This window comes from Pimephales promelas, chromosome 3 (genome assembly GCF_988280905.1).
Source record: "Pimephales promelas chromosome 3, fPimPro1.hap1.1, whole genome shotgun sequence".
Lineage (NCBI taxonomy): Eukaryota > Metazoa > Chordata > Actinopteri > Cypriniformes > Leuciscidae > Pimephales > Pimephales promelas.
In genome coordinates, this window is record NC_142771.1 from 49,529,201 (window position 1) to 49,552,436 (window position 23,236).

The 23,236-nt window shown below is 43.4% G+C and overlaps 1 protein-coding gene and 1 pseudogene across 1 annotated transcript in view; both read left to right on the forward strand.

Annotated features, from left to right (window-relative positions):
* Positions 1-13,574, forward strand: part of LOC120476341 (uncharacterized) — a 35,010-nt gene extending 21,436 nt beyond the window's left edge. Inside the window, exons 6-10 of the mRNA XM_089128977.1 lie at positions 58-223; positions 2,907-3,124; positions 3,421-3,693; positions 3,827-3,933; positions 12,973-13,574. Of these exons, the coding sequence (XP_088985103.1) occupies positions 58-223; positions 2,907-3,124; positions 3,421-3,693; positions 3,827-3,933; positions 12,973-13,196 (988 nt within the window). The 3' untranslated portion in view covers positions 13,197-13,574. The remainder of the gene's footprint in view (positions 1-57; positions 224-2,906; positions 3,125-3,420; positions 3,694-3,826; positions 3,934-12,972) is intronic.
* A 7,985-nt stretch (positions 13,575-21,559) lies between these two features.
* Positions 21,560-22,488, forward strand: LOC148995675 (uncharacterized; annotated as a pseudogene).
* The last annotated feature ends 748 nt before the right edge of the window (positions 22,489-23,236 follow it).

Consider the following 23,236-nt stretch of genomic DNA (forward strand, 5'->3'; position numbering starts at 1 on the left):
AGTTAATGTTTATGAACTTTGTGTACTAAATGTGGTTGCTTTTCATTTTTAAAACAGAGCTGATGCACAGATGTACAGCGGCCATTTTGACATTGTGCAGGATGACGGCAAGATAATCAGCGTTAACTCGGATCATCAGAATGCTCTTTATCATGCTGTAGCACAAGCAACTGGCAGTAAGATGGAGGAAGCATTGATGCTACGCAAGAAAGTGCAAAATGAGGTGAGTACACTTAATTGGTCTACGATTTCTTCATGGGCTAATGTGTGCACATCCTGAGTGTTGAATTAGTTAAAGATATGCTCAGATTTACTGATGTATGTACTGAAATCATTAGCTGTTTGTCAGACAGACAGACCAAACGAATTACAGACCGAACCAATTACTCAGAAGTTTATCACTAGGTTACCTTTTAGGAAAATATAAAAGCACAAAATGTGGGTTATTAGCCAGCCCAGCTCATGTCACCTCCTGATGAAATATGAAACATTATTCCTTTGTAAGTAAAAAAAAAACACTCAGGGGGTGAAGTTATATAGGAAAATAACCAATAACCTGGAGGAGTGATGAAGCAGAGTTCCCTTATCGCTCGATCGTACGTCGTGACCGACTGATAGGAATCTCGCCGGAGAGCCGAAGTTGAAACTGAACAAGCCAATGCACATTGGCGTGCAATCATTTGCATCAGCCTCGCAGCGCTGGTATATAATGAGCAGAAGGTGCGATTGCACTTCAGCTTTTTGCTTCGAAGCCAAGCACTTCGATGCCTCTACTGAGTTTTGAGACTTCAAACAAGCCTTTCTGGACCTCTCCGGTGCGGGCGTTTTTTTTCTCTCTCTGTTCTCTCTGTCCTTTTTGTTTTTGAAAAAGTGAGCAAACAAAAAAGCTGCTGTAACAGTTGGCAAGGTGCGCCTCAGAGAGCTCAAAGGCTGCTTTCACAGCTGGTAAGACCTGCCAGCGAGAGAGAGACGGCGTACAGTAGGGGTGTAACAGTACACAAAAATCACGGTTCGGTACGTACCTCGGTTTTCAAGTCACGGTTCGGTACGTTTTCGATACAGCAAAAAGAAAGAAATGCCAGAGAAATTTCCTATTTGTTTAAAGAAAAAATATTTTTAAATAAGTGTGAGTTTTTTCTAGATCTTGAAACTTTCAGGTTTATAAATGGGGGTCATCTTTGAAGGATGAACAAGTAATGTTTTGGTCATCACATTAAAAGTAACTTTTAAATATATATTTATTTATATAATGTTTGAATTTTGAAGTGCTGGAAAAAGATGTGTGAAGTACTTGAAAGCATTTCACCATTCCAGCCAAACTGGTTCCAGTTAGTGTTACTATATTAAATCCATGGTGAATGTTGCTGGTCTGTGGATGAAAGTATTACTAGTTCATTCACGGCACAATGTTTCTCCTGGTTTCCATGACAGCGCCGTTTGATCTAATAGAGATCTACGGTTAATAACGGAGAAATGTGAATGCATCTCACTAGATCTCGCAGCGATGTTATTACCTCAGTGGCGAATTCAAATGTTTTCTTTACTGGATCTCTTAGCGCGGTGTGGTAACAGTGTTGCTTGATCGAGATCGGCTCGCGCTGCACAGATGTTGCTGGTCCAAACTGATAAACGATCCGTGAAGCACATAACGAGTAGCGCAGTTTCGTTCTGCTTTTATTACGCTTGCCATTTGATGTTGCGCAACGTTGTGTTGGCCGCGCCAGCACGAATTTTGCCGGCAGGAAAAATGGTCAAAAACAACCGTTCGGTTTGTATGCGTACCGAACCGGAAGCTTCGAACCGAAACGGTTCAATACGAATACATGTACCGTTACACCCCTAGCGTACAGACAGGTGCACACTCCTGTCTGTGTTCGCAGTGACTGTTCCCCTGCGTGCTTCAGCACATGTGAGTGTCCACCTTCAGGCCGTGCACCTTCGCGTCTTTTTCAAGATGACGTTTTATCTGTGTGTTTCTGGATGTGGTCGTTACCTGGGGTCACGGGATGGTCACAATCGCTGCCCCGTGTGCCCAGTGGAGGCAGACCCAGCCCTGACTTTGGTCTGTCCCGTTCGCTCGCATCACTTGCCAAAATTGGGGGTAAGGGGTTAATACTAAGTGTTTGTCACTAATGCTCAATCATCACTTAATTACCTCCTCAACTGCAGTTGCTTCAGGGACCGTTAGGGTTAGTCATGTGTAATGTCATGTGCAGACGTATTGCGTGTTCAGTCTATAGGCGTGTAGTGTTTTCTTTACAACATGACATTGCCAACTACTGGCCGGGCATGAATAATGCACCGTTTTTAATCATTTTCGTGGATCCGTGTGAATGGGGATCGTTTTGACAACATTGTCGTCTGTACACGAAAAAAAAAACACAAAGGAAAAACCTTTTCAGTGTTTAGTACATTGTTGTCGTGGACACATACCCTCAGTGTTACTGTTTGCACTGTAGATTAGACATCAAGTAATGTTCATTTAACATTGTGTATCATGTCGCTACAATATTCTTTTTTAAGAGGAGGATTTTACTGTGTAGAACGTTGAGATGTTAATAAAAATTAAGTTGAAAGAATGTTTCAAGAACATAATAACAACCTGAAAATTTCCAATAACATTTTCATCATTCCCATAACCAAAACATAATGTTTAGAAAACGTTCTCAGAACAAACGTTTGTCAGCTGGGTAGTACGTTTGCCTCTCACCTCTGTGATTGGAGGATTGCTCTCCCCCGGGACTCTGCTTTTCTGCCCCAGTCTAAATTCATGTGTTGCAAGCTGATTGGCATCTCTAAATTCTTGGTAGTGTGTGGATGTGCATGTGATCGTGCCCTGCGGTGGGTTTGCACCTTGTCCAAGTACCTTGTTAATCTTACAATCTTTTTTTTTTTTTTCTCATTAGATCCAGACAAACCTTGAATTGTACAAACCACTGCTCATTCTCCAGAGAGGATACGACTTCAGTAACAAAAACCCCAGAATATACAACATAACTGGAGCAATTATAAAGGAGACAGACGTTGCTCTGCAGAAATACATACAGAGTATTAAATTCATCAGAAGTGACGAACGTATCCTCATCAAAATGTACCATCTTGGATTTGTTGGTGCATATAACAGGTAAAGTTTCTGATTCTCTTTTCTGATTTTCCTAAAACCCTAACCCTAACACAATAGGACATTGAAGAGAAGATTCACCTGATACACCAAATATAAATATATGCATATTTAGGTATAGAAAAATAGTATACATAATCAGGAGTGTCATTTGTCCATTTATTGGATTCCACACAGCAAGGAAGATGGAAGATCATATCCTCACATGAGCTCTAAATCAGCTTACTAGTTTAAATAAGCAGATTTCATACTAATGTCGTTCTATCAAATTGTCAGTAATTCTCATTCTCTCTGGACAGTGTTCAAAGTGCTCAAAGGTCCAGTAAGAACAACACCGGGACACTCAACACGAGCCATATTCCACCCAAGGACTCCATCAGACTAGCTCAGACGGTCATAGAAAACTCAAACTCAGTGAGCGAGTTTGAAAATATAAACCCTAAGCTTCATAAACTGATCAGCAGCATAACGACTGACCATAATGGACAGAACCTGATTGCCATGGAGGTTCTGGGACAAGATCACAGACGAGCTTTAACTACAGGCCCAAGCAGCCGCTCACAGATGGCCAGGTAACGGCCCAAGTCCTCATCAAGACAATTATACTGAATGAACACTACAGGAATCTGGAGTAATATTTAACATTGAATATTTTAGGTACAGCATCACAGAGGTTAAATCTGCTTTCAACATTTGTTGTTACAGGAAACTTCTAGCAGACACAATGATTAGTGGAGACGTGGAGCTTCTGCTGAAACGCTGCATGATTCTTCATCACCCGTTCACCTCACAAAAGCTCAGAGAGGCTCTAGGTAAGAAATTCTTGAGGTGGTAATCCTGCTGTGTATAAACTACCCTCCAACAGATGCTGTGATTTTCCAGGGTGTTTACGGTAGACATGATAATGCAGCAGCTTTTATGGTGGAAATATAATCTTTGACCAATTAGATAAGAAAGATTAAAGAGTTTTATTGTCATTTGAGCCATATACAACGATACAGTAGAACTATATAAAAGTCTCTAAAGCCTTGATGCAACATTACAGAAGTCTCAGACAGCCGTGAACACACTCAACAACATGTAGCACATAGATTAGAGGACGACAATGGGGCAGTACACAACGGACAGACAATACATACAACAAGATATTAAAGTGTAATTAAGCAAATAATTAATGTTCCCTTTCGTAGTCACTTCGAGTTACGTCAGAAGTGACGGAGAATGGGGGTTTCGCATAGAAAGCCAATCCTCTTCGAGTATTTAACAACGAGCCAATGGCATGAGAATGCCTTGGGGCTGCGGAATTTGCATTGCGTATCTCCGCCCCACGCAGTGGGTATAAAAGGAGGAAGTGAACGCAACCGCAGTATGTTTTCGCTTCGGAGCCAAGAGAATTCTTCACTCCTCAAGCCATTCTCACTGATTCAAGACTCTTCGAGAACGAGCGTCCTCTTCAGTGTTGGTGTGACGGCGGTACCCAGCGAGACTGCATTGCCTGCGATCTGAGCAGTGGTCTGCCAGACTTTGCGCTTCTCCCTGGTCGCCTCAGCGCTAAAAGAGTGAATTTCCTCCTCTCTACGTGAAAGAGCTGCACGCGGCACGTCTTTTTAAAGACGACTTGCCCGTGTTCTTCTGGGTGCGTTCGTCTCATGTCATTTTCTGATGGTCGCGATCGCTGCTCTGTGTGTGCCTGGGCTTCAGCATGCAGTAGCAGCGTTCGTGGATGACTCATGTTCTTTCTGAATGGGAACATGAGCATCTCTACACTGTGATCGAGACTCAATGATCTGATAAGTGAGAGCCCCCGTGTCTGTTACTCGTTCTGCTTCTTAAAATAGAAGCTCTTCGACTCGCGGATAGGGTGATATGACGGTGAATGTGTGACACTCCCCCCGACGCTAGTTCCTCGGGTCACACCCACCGCTCCAGTGTTAGAGCCAGTGAGCGCTGTATCGCTTCAGACGTCTGCCTCTCTGAGGTACCGTCTGTTTCGTTCAGCGCTCCAGAGGATGATGCGATGACGATCGCAGCATCACAAGGCGGGCTTGACTCCTCGGGAAGTGAGGATGCGGCCGCGTTGCCTCCCTCGGGAGCGTCAGCGTCGCCGTGTCTGATCCCGCGATGATGGCCATGCTATCTCGGGCCTCCGTGAGCATCGGGTGGGGGTGGAACTCCGCCCTGTCCCGATCTCTCGCGGCTGGATAATTGGTTTTTGGGTAACGCTGCCGCCTTACGGGCACGGCCAACCCCAATTTCCTTTTTTCCCCGAGTTGCATGCGGAACTGACACACACTTAAAAAAAAAAAAAAAAAAAAGAGCGTGCTTCAGTTCCCCGCCCTTCTTCCCCTCGGCGATGCGGCTGTCTGTGGGTACGCTGGGGCTCCCCCGGTGGAACGCTCTGTTGCGATGCAGCTGCGTCCGCAGGGCGCGTCCACCCGCGTTGCTCTCAGATGCCCCTCCAAAGCCTATGGTTTCTCATCGTCTATGGCGGCGCGATTCTGTAGAGCGGCGGGACAGGCAGCCTCCGCCCTGCATATGATGAGCACCTGCTAGCTGCTCAGGAATGTGCACGAGGAGAGGACGGACCAAGCGAGCTGCGAGCCTGCCGCCTACCTTGCTCTTAAACGGGTCACGGAAGCGGTCGCTCGCTCCCTTGGTCAGGTGATGCCCACTGATGTGGTCCAGGAGTATCATCTAAATGTTTCGGCGGTGCGGTCCAGGACTTTGCCCAGCACTTCTCGACCGCCTAGGAGCAGACGGAGGCGGGTTTACTCTCTGCCCCGACGGCCAGCTGCTGCCTCCACCCAGCCGTCGGCTCAGACGCCTCCACCCGCTCGCCGCCGAGGACGCCCCCCTGCGGCTCCCTTCCCTCCCACGCGGCCCCAGCAGCAGCCTTCAGCCGGTTCGCGTCGCGGAGGAGGCCACAGGTAAGCGTCTCAGCCCCCTCAGGCCGTGTGCCCCGCTAACGCCAGGCGAAGCGATGTTCCTGAGGCGGGCTGCTCAGTGATAGTGTCATGGTTTTTCTCAGGAGGCGGTAGCAGGGCCCCTCCTTCCCCCGGTGGAGGGCCGGTGGAGAATATTTTTGTTCTAGCTAGCTCCTTGAGCTGGTTGAGGCAAAACTGACACTATCATTGAGCACACAGACTGGAATGAGCGCGCACGACGTCCAGTGCGTCGCCCCGTTCATTCCTCTCTGTCTCTGAGGGTGCGGATGGGAGCATGTGCCGTCCCCCGACTACACTACTCCCCTCCCCCTCTATCGCCAGACCCCCGGCAGAACAGACCCCCGTGGAACGCTGGTCCTTCCCTGGTCTCTTCTGTCGGGGAATGGGGCTCGACTGTGCATCCGCACAGGGTAACTCCTGTGCACATGCCGGTCACCCTGTACCGCTGCCCCTCCGGGGGGACGTCTGTGGTTCGCATGACTCCGCTGGTTCAGTTCCTGGGAGCCCGGCATAGAGCTCCCCGACCTGTCCCGCTGCGTCATCAGAACGATCAGATTCGGCTACGCGACTCAGTTCGCGAGGTCTCCTCCCCGCTTTAGGGGAGTTCGCTCCACGGTGGTCGGTGGCAATGCCCCGGTCAGGAGAGCGGAGATTGCGACCCTGCTGGCGAAGGGTGCAATCGAGACGGTCCCTCCAGCCGAGGTGAGGTCCGGGTCTACAGCCCATACTTCACTGTCCCCAGAAGACCGGTGGGTTACGGCCGATCCTGGATCTGCGCATGTTGAACCGTTCTCTCCATCGACTACCATTCAAAATGCTCACAGCCAAACGCATTTTCGAATTGGGGGGTATTTTCGCCTCAGGATTGATTTGCAGCGATCGACCTGAAGGACGCGTACTTCATGTCTCCATATTGCCTCGACACAGACCGTTCTCGGTTTGCCTCGAGGCCAGGCATCAGTACACGGTTTTCCCTTTTGGGTTAGCTCTGTCACCTCGCGTCTTCACGAAGATCGTCGAGGCAGCCCTTGTTCCCCTTCGCGAACACGGGGTTCGCATCCTGATTTATCTCGACGACTGACTGATACTGGCACACTCTCGAGAACAGGTTTGCGAACACAGAGAGCTGGTGCTCCGGCACCTAGCCCGTCTGGGCCTTCGGGTCAACCGGGAAAAGAGCAAACTTTACCCCGTGCAGAGGATCTCTTTTCTCGGCATGGAGATAGCTCACGAACGAGCGCGCGCACTCACTGCTGACTTGTCTTCGACAGTTCGAGGGCAAGAGTGCGGTTCCACTGAAACTATTTCAGAGGCTCCTGGGGCATATGGCATCCGCGGCCGCGGAAACGCCGCTCGGTTTGCTTCATATGAGACCGCTTCAGCTGTGGCTTCGCGATCGAGTCCCGAGGTGGGCATGGCATCGCGGCTCGCTCCGAGTTCCAGTGACTCCAGCGTGCCGCCGAACCTTCTTCCCCTGGTCGAACCTCAGCTTTTTACGGGCCGGTGTCCCTCTTCAGTGAGTTTCCAGGCATCTCGTTGTCTCCACGGATGCATCTACCACGGGTTGGGGTGCCATGTGCAATGGGCATGCAGCCGCCGGTTCCTGGACAGGACCCCAGCGCCTCATGCACATCAATTGCCTCGAGCTGCTGGCAGTACGCCTGGCCCTGCACCGCTTTCGAGCACTGCTCTGGGGCCAACACGTACTTGTCCGTTCAGACAACACCGCCGCAGTAGCGTACATCAACCACCAGGGTGGTCTACGCTCACGCCGGTTGTCGCAGCTCGCCCGCCACCTCCTGATATGGAGTCAGAAGCACCTGAGGTCCCTTCGTGCAGTGTACATTCCAGGAGACCGGAACCTGGCGGCCGACGAGCGGTCACGGGTCCGCCCTATCTCCGGCGAATGGCGACTCCATCCCCAGACGGCAGCTGATTGAGGACCAGTTCGGGGAGGCACAGATACTTCTGTTCGCCTCCCGGGACTCATCCCACTGCGCCCAGTTTCTTCCCTGTCCGAGGGCACGCTCGGCACAGATGCACTGGCGCACAGCTGGCTGCGGGGCCCACGCAAGTATGCGTTTCCCCAGTGAGCCTTCTTGCACGGGTGTTGTGCAAGATCAAGGAGGACGAGGAGCAGGTCTTGCTGGTAGCCCCCTATTGGCCCACCAAGTCGTGGTTCTCCGAACTCATGCTCCTCGCGACAGCACCTCTTTGGCCTTTTCCTCTGAGACTAGATCTACTCACTCAGAGACGGGGCACTCCGTGGCACCCTCGTCCCGATCCTGGAGGCTACTCATGTGGCTCCGGGACGGGGCAGGTTTGAGTTCGTTGCCACCTGCGGTGGCGGCAACATCACTTCCGCTAGAGCGTCGTCCACGAGACACCTGTACGTGTTGAAGTGGAACCTCTTCGTCAGCTGGTGCTCTTCTCGCGGAGAAGACCCCCGGAGATGTTCGATCGGAGTCGTGCTTTCCTTCCTGCAAGAAGGGTTGGAGCGTAGGCTGTCGCCCTCCACCCTTTGGGTTTGTGTCGCAGCCATTGCCGCGTCTCAAGATGCAGTGAAAGGTAAGTCTATGGGAAGCATGACCTGGTCATCAGGTTCCTGAGGGGAGCAAGGAGGCTAAATCCGCCTCCCTCCCCTCGTGCCCTCTGGGGACCTCTCAGTAGATCTAAGTGCTCTGCAGAGGCCTCCCCTGGAGCCTTTGCAGTCGGTAGAGTTTTTGCCCTGTCCTATGTTGACAGCACTCCTGATTGCATTGGTCTCCATCAGGAGAGTAAGGGACCTGCACGCACTCTCCGTTGACGAAGTGTGCCTGGAGTTCGGGCCGGCTTACTCTCACGTGCTCCTGAGACCCCGGCCTGGATATGTGCCCAAGGTTCCTACCACTCCCTTCCGGGACCAGGTGGTGAACCTGCAAGCGCTGCCCCTGGAAGAGGCAGTCCCAGCCTTGGCACTGCTCTGTCCGGTACGTGCACTCCCCAGCTACGTTGACAGGACGCGGTGTTCAGGACCTCAGACCAGCTCTTGTCTGTCATGGGGGGAGCCAGAAGGGAAGAGCTCTCTCAAAGCAACGGCTGTCTCACTGGTTAGTGGACGCCATTGCTTTGTCTTACCAGCAGCAAGGTCGACCGTGCCCCCTTGGTGTGACGGCTCATTCCACTCGGAGTGTGGCCTCCTCTTGGGCTCTAGCGCACGTCGCCTCGCTAACAGACATTGCAGAGCTGCAGGCTGGGCGACACCAAACACCTTCGCAAGATTCTTAATCTGCAAATTGAGCCAGTGTCCTCTCACGTACTCGCTTCCGCCAGTACTGGACCCGCTTAGGTGTCTTCGCTTGCTCGCCACTCCACTCCTCGGACTGGATAAGTGCGATATTCCCTAAGTGTCTTCCATTGAAGCCTTGAGTCCTCCAGCACCGATGATGCGGGCACCACTGCGGTTGCTCTGGATGCTGGCTAGGTGCCTCCATGTGCACGGTTCCCTATGGTAACTGTCTCATGTGTATTATCCACTGTAAGCCTTTATGAGCATGTGTCTTCCCTTGGCAAGCCATCTGCCACCCCTGGAGTTAAATTCTAGTAGCCACCTACGCATAGGCGCGGGAAGGGGGGTGCTGCGGGGGCCATCAGCCCCCCCTGGTGAGGGGCTGTGGTGGTGGACTATAATAAATATTATACTTAAAATCGTGAGGAAAAAAAAATTAAAATAGACAAAAGATACAGTGTTTGATATGGGATAAAAAATAATGGGCAGTGTATAAGATATAAACTAATGATTAATTATTTTAATATTTCGTGAATCGTTGATACACTACGCCTGCGCGCGCCTCCTCCTCAGTTGCTTCCGTAACCTGACACTCGTTTGAATCGGAGATTCATCAGATACACACCAGAACGCAAGGCCATGTTTGGTGCACTTTAAATAGAGGTAAGAAATGGTTTTAAAACCCTTATAGGCCTATACTGCCGCCAAGCATTTTATCTTTATTTATTTCTGTATTATGTTGACTATTCATCGTCGTCCTGAGGCAGCCTGTTACGACCCTTCTCTGGCTCGTTCCTGTCTAGGGAATATTAGAAGGGGAACACAGAACCGGTTCAATCAAACGTCTCTATGGACCACTTAATGTGTTGAGAAAACACGAGAGACACTCAGAGATATAATGAAAAATAATTTAATAATAAATAGGTTGGTTAACATAATATGTGAAAAAGGGCAAAAAGGAAAAAGGGAAAACGGGATTTGTGCCAAACAAACGAAAATAACATAAAACAAAACTAACTAGACCATCTCCAATCTAAACCTAGTCTAAAACAAAAGAACAAAGAAAAAGTCTTCAACGTCCTAGACGCCGTGTCTAAACTACACTAACTAATAACAAAAATGCAGGGGGTGGCACAAATCTCTAACCTAGTGAATATAGACACACAAAAAAACCTAAGTGTGCAAAATGTATGTCACGTGACATTCTTACCTATTCCCTTTTCTCCTTCCCAACTAACCCAGCCTTGCAAAGCTGCTTAACAGACTCAGAATCTCACAAATGTGAAGTTTCAGGGAAAACTCAAAAGGTAAGCATAACATGACAAAATAAAGCAAACACTTAACAGAACTAAATCAACTGGAGAGAAAACAAAAAAACAAACATCTCAAAGCAAAACCAAAGTCTCTCAAAGCAAGCACAAAAATCTCTCTCTCTTCCCGCGGTTAGCACGCGTCTTAAGTAGGGCTTCTCCAGGTGCGGCGCATCGGGCTGATGAAGATCCCGCCTCCCAGGCAAACCCGCTCATTACGCTGATTGACAGGTGTTATAGCCAATCAGTGACGACCTGCGAAAGTGAAAGTAAGGAAGAGAGACAAAAGAAAAACACAAACCCCGAAGGAAAACAATCTAACCGTCCCTAAGGACGTAACACAGCCCATCACTAAATAATATGCATGTATAGTGATTAAATATGACATTAGTTACATTTTTATTTTTCAGATAATTTCTGAAAAATAAAAATGTAACTGTCATATTATTAATTACTGTTCTCACATTTTATCACATTCCCGTTCTCAGTGGCGTTTTCTACCTTATGCCTAAGGGAAGTCAGGCATCCAATCTCGTCCGACATCTTAAATAAAACATTTTATTTGACACACAGTGATATTTGTGTTTGGCCTCTCATTTTATGTGATTGATTATTGATGAAGCGTGATCAATGGACAGCGTAGGCACAAGCTGAGTTTCGGCGCCCCCAAGTTCACGTGCAATGCAAGTGATTGTGCCAGCGCCTTATTATTCTGCTAGATATTTGCTTCTTATTTATTAAATACAGGCAATTGGTTGATAACACATTGATCACAATTAAGATATTTATATTAAACGAAAATCTTTTAAAAAGAGTCTTTCTACAAAACAAAACACAAATGGAGTGGTTAAAATCATGTCTCTCATGATGCATCTTTCTCATGCTGCATGCTCACTTTCATAATCAACATTGATTCAATAAAAAAAACATTAGTCTATAATATTTAAACAAATATGATACTAAATATATTTACTTTATTGGCAACAACACGTAACATATACAGAGAAATTTAATGTTTTTTTTTTGTCATAATGACGTCATATTTTTCAACCCAGCCCTCAGCCCCCCTCGTCTGAAACAGCTTCCCGCGCGCCTGCACCTACGGTTGGTGCTCCAGTGATCTCCATATGCGTTCCTATACGGCCATATTGTATTGTAAGTCCTCCTTCGGTAGGCATCTGATAGCATGTCCCTCCCGGGATATGTTTCCCAGTGCACCTTGTAATCCTGTGTCAAAGTGGGATCCCTGTAAAAAAAAAAAAAAAAAGAAGGTAAGGCTCAGGGGTCCAGACTTCGCAGGGCACTGGAAGACAGCTTGAAGATGGCGTGATGGCACTGACCCCCATTCTCCGTCACTTCTGACGTAACTCGAAGTGACTACGAAAGGGAACATCTCGGTTACGGATGTATCCCTCGTTCCCTGAGTAGGGAACGGAGACGTTACGTCTCCCTGCCACTTCTGCTGTACCGCTGGGAAGACGCCGAGTTCAGTCTTGGCTCCTCAGCGAAGACATACTGCGGTTGCGTTCACTTCCTCCTTTTATACCCACTGCGTGGGGCGGAGATACGCTATGCAAATTCCGCAGCCCCAAGGCATTCTCATGCAATTGGCTCGTTGTTAAATACTCGAAGAGGATTGGCTTTCTATGCGAAACCCCCATTCTCCATCACTTCTGACGTAACGTCTCCGTTCCCTACTCAGGGAACGAGGGTTACATCCGTAACCGAGACATTTTTTTTTTTGTAATGGCAATGAGGTGTTGTTTTAATTTTGTTCTTTGTAAATATGAAACTATTCCAAGCATTTGTTTGGTTTGTCCTGTTTACCAAAAGTGTGTTTGCTGCTATTGTACATACTGTACATATTTTACTGTAAATAAGTACAAATGAAAAGAGCCAGCTAAAATGTTTAGTTTATATAGACCGTTGTAAAATTGTTATTAATCTCTAAAAAAAACATACATGTGAAATATCCAACGCATTCTCATCCTTTAACGTCATATAGAACGCTATATGACAAAACGGCGCTATACTACGCACATGGTACCCGTTATCGTTAATATAACATGCGCTGTGAGGGCTAAGTTTAGGTGTGGGGTAGGGTGTGCGTGTCATATTCACGCTAAAGGATTTATAACGTCTTGGGTTCGCGTGTTATATTAACGATAAAGGGTGCCAGTAGTATAGCGCCGTTTTTGCATATAGCGTTCTATATGACGTTAAAGGATGAGAACGGGATGGAAATATCACTTTGCTTTGAAGGAGTCTTGTTTAAAATTATGTCTTAAAGGGATTTTTTTTACTATAAATTACTATTTTCAACTCCAGGTGACTCCAGCGTTCTGTCTCAGAGCTGCAGAGCTTTGTCGGATGAAGGGATCCGAGGCTACTATAAAGCAGGATACCGAAACTTGGTGTCGGAGTACAGCCGCGTGGGAATCCTGGATCAGACGCAGTGCGGGCATCTTTATGAGTGGGTGAATCAGGACCGACACGAGGACACCAACACTGAGGAGTACGGACAACTTCTGCAGGGATTACAGGGAAAATGAACACGTGTTCTCTTCAACACCTCATGATGATGATGATGGTAATGAAAACAGGAAATGATTGATCTTTCGTATTTACGGAAAAAAAAAAAAAAGCATTTTAGCAGTTCTATTTGTTATCATTTTGGTAATTGTAAGCATTTATTTCTAGGAAGAAGTGATAGAATAAGAGCATTTAAAACTCAAAATCAGTAAAAATTTCTATAACATTGTTCTCTATTGAAAAGAAATTACAATATGATTAAAAAAAATTGTTTTATTGTAGTTACTGCAGTTTTCATTGTAATAATGTTTTAATGAGTGTTTTTGAGGTTTAAACATGTATTATTCCTCAAAACATGATTTGAGTACCAAATATAAGAATGGTGTTCAGTTGACTGATTCAATTTCAAAAATATATAACCGTAATGAAATCCAAAAGCAGTTTTCAGCTTTTCTTCAGTGGACTGATGTGAAAACCTCTCTGTAGTGTAGAACATGAACATACCCAATTTGATGCTTATTAAAAGTGAAATAACACACTGTGGAATTATTTTATTTTGAATTATATAGTTCTTCATGATCAGTGAAATGAAGGGACTTTTTTTTTACTAATCTAAATTTTACACATGTAAAACATTTTGCAGATGATTATGGTGATGAAGAAAATATAAAAAATAGGAAATTATTAATCTTTGCCCCTAAAATCGCATTTTAGCAAGGAAAGATGACTTGCTAATGATCTATTTGTGATCATTTTGGTAATTGTAAGCATTTATTTCTAGAGAGGAGTGATAGAATAGCATTTAAAACTCTAAATCAGTAAAAGTGTGTTCTATTGAAGAAAATTATAATATGACAATATTAAAAAAAAATGTTTTATTGTTGTTACTTGTATTTTACTATAATTCTTCATAATCAGTGAAATGAGTTTTTATTAATCAATTTTACACATGTAAAACAGTTTGTTACTAATCTGCATGATGCTAGTGAATGGATTTATACTTATAACTGATCTAATTTTCTGAAACTTTAATCAGTAAAATTTGATTATTTTACTTTTGTGCCTTTTTTATTCTTAAACATGAGGTTATCACTCAGTTTCAAATAAGCAACACAGAAAGTAGGACAGAGATAAAGGACTAAACATATAACGTCTTTATTTTGAATAACTTTGAGATTTTAGAAAAGAATCTTTCTTTCTTTCTTTAGAAAAGTTCTTTCATATTTATGCTATTGTTTCAGTATCAACTGAGGGTCCTCTTGCTTTTGTTTGAGGGTGCTTGTTCTGGCTTGTTGTCGTCCCATAGTGCATCCTAGTGCCATCACTTCCCTAAGATACAGTGTACACGTACAAGGCCATCCACGTGATGGGACTCATTTAGCAAGGCAACCTTTTTCTACTGCTCCAAGGTCAGGTCTACCATGGCACAAGTCACAGAATATATTAACTTTGACTAATGTCACAAAAGGCAGTGCATCATCACACCCTTAATCAATGTAGCCACAGATAACCCCATATCCCATGATAACCCCTGTCCAGAACCGAAAACCACACGACTGTCAGAACTGACCAAAGCACCCTCAGTTGATACTGTAATAATATCATATTGGCGAATCATATTTGGCTCAGTGCTTGCGCTTTGGCAAAGGTGAAGCAGAAAACAGGAGATGAAGTGATGATGAAAAAATAAGCTTCTTAATATTTGTTCTATAATCCCATGACAGTGGAAACAGTGAAATAGAGACACTCTTGTCATCGCTAACCGTACAACCATATGATTAAACAGCAAAACAAGAGCAAGGAACATAATAAGGGATATAATAAAAATATGAATAATAAAATGAGACAACACAAATGTATGTTTGCTCAGGTTCATTTAATCAGGTTTCAGTTAAATATCTTTGGATATATTGAAGACGAAACATTGCTCCTTGCCAGATGAACTAGTCCGTGTCCTCCTTCTTCCGCTTGGAGGAACAGCACACTTTGTGGAACCAAGTGCAGTTCATCCCAAAACAAGTTCAACATGATTGACTTCAGGTCAAGGTTGCTCATTATTAAAGTTCTTCCTCTGTAAAACATTTTTTTCAGGTCGACCTTGCACTTTCTCCAAAAAACCTTCCCAGTTTTCCTGCAACATTTCATTGTTACCTAAATAAACTCCAAGGTATTTCAAACCTTTCTTATTCCATGATAACCCTGCTTTAGGTAATGTGAATAGACCTTTTCCCAATCTCCAAACGCAATTGCATCACTTTTTGTCCAGTTTACTTTAGCAGATGATATCAAACTAAAATCTTTAAAGGGATACTCCACCCAAAAATGAAAATTCTGTCATCATTTACTCTCCCTCGAGTTGTTGCAAACCTGTATGAGTTTCTTTCTTCTGCTGAACACAAAGGACAATATTTTGAAGAAGGATTGGCACCAAACAGTTGTTTGGCACCATTGACTTCCATAGTAGAAAAAAATATACTATGTTCTTCAAAATATCATCCTTTGTGTTCAGCAGAAGAAAGAAACTCATACAGGTTTGCAACAACTTGAGGGTGAGTAAATTATGATTTTATATTATGACTCGTGTTATATTAGAGGTGGTTTGTGGCATTATTCATTAAGAATTAATGCTGATGGGAAATTAGGAAATGTGCAATCATATTGAATATCTTAGTAACAAGCTTTCAGGAATAAAGCTTTAGAAAATTGAGGAAAAAATCCCCCACATCCACTCAATAGGGAAGTGTTTTCTAATGGCAGAAACCAAATCAATTATGAGACTCAGTAGAAGAGCTTCAGGTTAAATCCTTCATGATACTCGGTAGGATCAAGGCAATTCGGTCGGTACCTAAAAAGTATCGAACTTGATAGCCAGCCCAAGTGAACTAATGAGAAAATGAATGAAAAGTTGCTTTAAGATTTTGTCTTTTTTTAGCCCTTACTGTATAATCATAATTTGATAAAAGAAAATCTTAATATTATATCACTGTATTAATGGCTATTCACATTCTCCTCTGTATAACACTTGTGCTGCTGTTAATGGTTGTATATTGTGTAGTGTGGTTTGTTGATGCGGTTGCGTGTGCATTAACTGTTAATGATGTTTAATGCATCTTTGTTTGGTGTTTGTGGAGTTAACTCAGGCTATAAAAGATAAAAGATGGCAGAGCAGCTCATACACACCATCATCATCTCCTGATGAGCAGCGTCTTCAGTCTTCAGTCTGATTCCCGGTCAGATCATGTCGTCTCATGTGGGAATTATTGTGTCTTTGTGTTTCAGCCTTTGCTCAAACGTTAGCACATGTTGTTCAGCTTGCTGACTCTCTAGTGTGCTTGATTATGTGGAGAACAAACTAAAGAAATTAAGGTGGAATTGTTTAAAGCAGGTTTGAAAGTTTTCTTTAAGGTTCTGCCGGATCCAGTTTCCATTTCAGGTTCTTGAGATTCATTTGATGATGATCGTAAACTTCATCATCTGTCTTCCCAGGTGAAATGCGTTTAAATTGGGAAAATGGACAAATAAGTTTATTTGTGAGTGAATTGTGTGTTTAAGGTAATTCCAGTTCCACACGTTGGATCAAATAGTGTGTGTGTGTGTGTGTGTGTGTGTAAAATCTCAGGCATTTCCTCCGTTAGATCAACAAGCTTTAAGATGTGTTTCTCCAGTGTGTGCAGTGAATGAAGAGCTCTTTAAACACGGCAGTGGAAACTGGTGAAACATCTGTCAGTCTGTGTGTTATTCCACAAACTTCTGCTTTGACCTGCAGACCAAACACACACTCTTGTCAGTAACGTAAGTTCTTCAAGATTTATTCCTCCTTTAACTCTCAGAGCCCGACGGCATTGTCGACGATGCCACACGTCACCTCCGATAAATGTTTACATAACTCGATGACAGATTTATCGATTTTCTTACCGTTTTTTCCAGCAGAAAGCTAATGAGCTAGCCATCACGGGGATGTCCGTGGTGTCTTTCTAGCCTTTACAGAAGGTTTTCTATCCAGCCTGGAACTTGTGCTTCCTTTCAGAGGATTTCAGCAATAAATCCAATGATTTATGTCCAACTTTGATACTCTTGAAGTCCATAATTCATAAATAATCCGTCATTTTTGCCGCTAGCTCGATGCTAGCGGCCATTCTGGATATCACGTGAAAACATCGGTTGGTTTTTGACCAATTACAGGCTGATCCGTCGTAAACATTGGTGTGCGTCATTACGCATGAACCAAGCGCTGAAATAGTGGAAAGAGATAGAGAGACGCACGGAGACGGGCGATTCACAGAGAAACACAGCGAAATGGATGTAAATAAAGCGCTGGTCTATTTTGGTGCATTGCAGGATCATGGATTTTCAGGAAAACAGAGCTTTTTGACAGATGAGGAACTAGATTACCAGGATAGACCGAGCTGAAGTGCCATTTATTTATTTACTGTAAAAAGTATTATAGTAGTATAAATGTTATAAAAGAATAAAAATAATATAATACATAAAATAATAAATAAAATAGAAATGCAAAACCTGTGATGTGGCCCTCTCTGTGATTGCTGATAGGAACTGTTTTGAGGCTTGGCACCAGTGAATTTCATGAGGCCCCAAACGCCTGGACTTCTTTTGGAAAAATGTCAATAGTTTTTGTTCTGTACAAGTTATAATGTTTATTCCTGTGCTCTGTTCGGCAACTGTTCGGTTACCACATTATTCAAAATAACTTATTTTCAACAGAAGAAAGAAAGCTGGAAAGGAGCTGGACAAGAGCCACACTAGTTGTAAGCTTTGTAGAATAAAACTAAAATATTTCGGAAAATAAAAAATATATAAAATATATAAGTATGCTGCTAGTTCAGGCACACATTTATTTTCCTGTTGGTTCTTTGCAATGTTATAAAAAATATATTGTACATTAATTCTTCATGGGTCATTACTTTGTACTTTTAAAGCAAAGTATTTATAGTCACACACAAACAAAACAAAACATTAAGATAATCGATTTAGCATGGAATCGCAAGCCCTCTGAATCGTAATCGAATCGTGAGGTGCCTAGAGATTCCCACCCCTACGTGAGAGTGCGTGAAAAGTTGTGTGTCTCACGATGAATTCATGAGAGTTGGCAGCTCTGAAAGGCGCTAGCTTGGTCCACATCAGGGAATGCTGTCTGTCAAATTAATTCAAACTAATGATAAAAATGTAACATGAACAAAACGAATACCATAAACTAGAAATAACTTTAATAGCCTGGGCTTTAATTTTCCAATATGGTCGAAATGCACCAGCTTGTCTATGAGACGGCCTTTATAATTTAGTATTGAGATGTTGTTCATTTAGTCTCTAATCTCTCAAATGATCCACGTGAAACTGCGGTCTTCCAACCTTTTAATATCGTGTCAATTGATTTGATTAATATGCGTGAGGGAGACCGAGCAACACAGCGCTCGCCCGTGTTGTTTGAAGACATGAGTGCGCGCAGCCGCGGAGGTATTTTTCTGGAGGTATACTGCCCCCATCTGGTATGGAATATGGTGTATGATTTGATTTTTTTATCCCAGAGGGCACCTTTAATAAACTATTGTGCACTTGCAGCTGTGCTGGACTGAATATTCAGAACAACAGCATTCTTGCTTCTGTCATATTGTTCAAATGGAGGATTTACTAACTTTAATCTGACATTTCACGTATTTCAAGCTAACATTAAAAGGCCTGTTCACACCGACGTTTAACGCCTCGTGACTAAACAATGGGCGCCAATGTGAGTGTTCACACCGGCGCGAAAAACGCCACGCGTAAAAGCGTCATTTTTAAAAAACCGCCTCGGGTTTTTTTGGTTTGACGCGCCGCGTCAAAACCTATCCGACCAACGAGATTGGCGGGTTTGCTCACGTGTCTGGTACTTCTGAAGTTACAGTAAAACACAACTTGGGGGCGCTCAAACACAAAACGGTCTTGCTGAGCACACATACGGCGAAGAAGAGGCAAGATGAATGTTGAGCTGCTGGCCTCAGAGCATAAAGAGCTATATGATAATATTTATATTAGTATTTCTGTAATAATAGTATAGTATAGGGTGACCAACAGTCCTGTTTTCCCGGGACATGTGTAAAACGGTCACTTTGTGCTTTATAGAAATCTGAGTTGAGATGAGAACTGCGCATAGTGTGCGTAGTGTCCGTTAGATTTTGACAAGTGAGGAGAGGAGAACCGCTTTGCCGACTCTTTGTATTCTTTCTTTTATTTTATTTTTCTATTGTGACCAGATGTTTGTTTGTGCTTTTTTTTCTCGCTCGATCCCCATGTATGAGGACGAGTGTAACGTTTGAGTGGTTTTATTAAATGCGGGGAAATACGACAACTCTCGTCTCTCGTGCATCTGTTCATCCGACAACTGCTATGTTTTTATCTCTGGGCAACATCTCAACTTCGCGTTACACACAGTGGCGGAGCCAGAGGGGGGTCCGGGGTGGCACTGGACACCCCTGACATGCGATTGGCCACCCCGGGTGCCACCCCAAAATTGTATTGGCAGTTGCTGATGCTGATTTAAAAAAAAAAAAAAAAAAAAACGTTCGTCAGCAGGCGCGCATTTTTCAAACAGACGAGCAGCACAGGACGAGAGATGGTTGCAAGTCAGGAGGATACGTCTTCATCTTCACAGAAGAAACATCATATTTGAAGTAAGTTTTAGCATCAGGGTTGTTTACTCCGAATACATTAATACAGTAGGCTACCATGCCATGTAGTTACTGTTTTTTGATCATTATTCTGGGTGCGTTTCCCGAAAGCATCGTTGGCCAACTATGGTCGCAAGTCGGTCATTAACAGCATAGTTCAATGACAACGATATTTTTGTTAGCAAACTAAAAGTGTTAGTAGAATTTGTATAATTGTTCTTTTTACCTGGGTGCAAAGGCAGCTGGAAAATGAATTAAACGTGTAGTGCTAGAATACTTTCCAAGCCATTACATTGAGTATTATAAATTCAGACGTTTGTGATACATAAAAAGAAAAAATAAGATTAACTTATCTTTTAAAATCGGACACGGAGCAGTTTTTTATATAAAAAAAATAAAACAAGATTATCTTTTAAAATCGTCCGTTTTTCCTGTGCGTGAGACTGTAAAACCCGTAGTGGATGGAGGCGGAGTGATAACAGAACGCTTTAGAGTGCAGAGAGGAACGGGCTTTGGCTCCAGTCCTGGCTTTGCGTCCGCGCCGTTAGGAGTCAAAGGCAAAGCGCAGTAACTAAAATTATATATGATATTTGGTCAAAAATGAGATGGGCTTTACGACATGTCTGTCTTGTGAAAAAATATCTGGGTTAAATTATGTCCTGTTTCGGAGATGCATTACCACATAATCTACCCATAACATGTTTGACTGGCTGGTATAAAAAACTTTAAAGGCCTTTTCCTCCGTTTCTTTGTTTGCGTAACGTTAGTTGCTGCACTTTGCCTTTGTAGGGCAGCATAAGTTAGTTGTACGGGAAACCCACACCAGAATCGGATCTAGATGTAGTCTTTGATAAATGCAATTTTCTCAGCTTTTTGCTCATGTTGCTTTTTATAAAACTTACCAACATTCGAGTGTTGATAAAAAAGGATGCATAAAGCTAGGCCTATAATAGAACTGTTTTTTTTTTTAAAGCACATGATCTGTTCTTTCTTTTGACATGTTCAGATATTGTGAAAATGACCAAAAACGCTAATGGTGGCTGATTTTTATTTTTAATGTTGGTTATTTGGATGATTATTATTAAAAATGAATATGATTGGAATCATATTTTCAATTTTTGTTTTAAAATTTGGTGCAGATCTGGGCATTTACAGCCAAGTTACTACAACTTCCTGTTTCATGGCGAATCATCGACGCCACGGACACGCCCATCGACGAAAACGCGCAGATAGCACAACTTTACATCGTCAATGCCTTTAGAAGGCACAGCAGAAATTTGAAGTCGATCCGACTAAATCCCTAGGAGGAGTTCGTTAAAGTACGGAGTGTGTAAATCGTCCCAAAATGGGTGCCGAATTCAAAATGGCCGACTTCCTGTCGAGTTTAGGGTATGGGTTCTTGAGGCTTTTTTGTGCGTCTTGATAAGATACACATCCCCACCAAATTTCGTGCTTGTAGGTTGAACGTGGACGAGGGGCTAATTTTTTGCAATTTTCTAGGTTGCGCTAGGGAGCCATTTTGCCACGCCCATCCGCGAAACCCACAAAATACTAAATTTTTCACCAGTCCTGACATGCGTGCCAAATTTGGTGAGTTTTTGAGCATGTTGCGGCCCCGAAAATGGTGCTTACTTTGCAGAAAAATTTTTAAAAAAAAAATAAATAACCCTAACAGTTTCAATAGGGTCCTCGCACTGTTAGTGCTCCGGCCCTAACTATGGAAAGAGGTTGAAGAGATTGTAGAGCAATGCAAAATAACTGTACAAACTGTGTAAAAGACAACCTAAAACAAGCTTAAGATTTTGTGACTAATTGATGATGAGCACAGTAGGACATAAAAATAATGACCAAAGTAATGGCGAGAGCTTCCAAAGAGCTATATTTTATCAGGTACTTGACAGTCTCACAGCTGAACTTCAAAGGCGTTTTTCAAAGAAGAATTGTGAGATAATGCAAGGGGTCCAGTCTCTCAACCCAAAGAGTACAACATTCTTGAATGAGGAGCCTCTGTCTGCCTTTGCTCAGATATATGAGTCAGATTTAGAGGACCTCAAACATGAGGTTCATCAAACCAAGCGGCTTCTTGATAGGAGAGAGAAAAGTGGAAGTGACAGACCGTCAACTCTCCTCTCCTTCTTTGTTGTGTTTCTAGAACCTTATAAAGAGGTCTTTCATGAGCTATTTCAACTTTGTAAGATTTCTGTTGTTACACCAGTCAGCACTGCTTCTTGCGAGAGAAGCTTCTCAGCTTTAAAACTTATTAAAACCCACCTTAGGACAACAATGGCTGATGACAGGTTAAGTCACATAGGAATTCTCAGTATTGAGTCAAGGAGAGCACGCTCCCTCAACATGGATGAGTTTGTAAAACATTTTGCCAACCGCAGAATTATGTTGTTTTAATTGATGGGCACTAAAATTGTTTAAATTTTCAAGTAGATGTCTGCTTGATGACTGCTGTATCTAATTAAAAAAATGTTTGTAAATGTGATTTTTTTTTTTTTTTTAAATAAACATAGCAGTTCAAAACAGACACATGCTACTGTATCTTATCTCCTTGGTGCTTCAGCTTTGTTTTCTGCTAATATTTTGGATGTTCAACACTTATTACAAACAGAGTGACCCAATTACTTCCACTGTGTGTGTGTGTGTGTGTTTTTTTTTTTTAACCTTTATTTATCCAGGTAAAATGTTTGAGAACCACTTCTTATTTACAAACATGACTTGACGTGTGTGTGTGTGTGTGTGTGTGTGTGTGTGTGTGTGTACCCCCAAAAATAGCAGTGGCCACCCCCTGTATAAAACTCTAGTTCCGCCACTGGTTACACATGTCCTGTTTCCACGTCCCGTCCTGACTGTTTTTGAGTGATGAAAATGTCCTGGTTTTCAAAAAAAAAAAAAAAAAAAAACTGCTGGGAAAGATCAGTCCTACAGCAAAATATAGATGGACAAACAAGGTGGACGAGGAAGAAAAACAGGATAAAGAGGATGAAAACTAAAGATAATAGATTTTGTTAGTTCATTTTTGTAAGTTTGTGAGAGCTATCTACATTTGGAGGCATTTCTTTTAGTTATTTATATATTTATTTTTCTAATACAGAAGACATTATTTCTATCATTATTTCATTCGTTTTTTTAATCTGTCATAATAAAACATTGAGACATGAATATGATTACCCTAGTATAGTATTCTATTATTATTTCTGTTTTACATTAAGCGCCATCTAATGTCAGGGAATGAATTTGCATGTTCATTCGGCTTATCGTCAGCGGAAAACGCTTGGGTGTGAACACAAAAACCGCGTTGAAAAACGCTGACGAATAACGCGCGCTGATATTCGTCCCAGTGTGTACGGGCCTTTACACTGATTGGTAAACTGCACTGTTTTATTAATTCA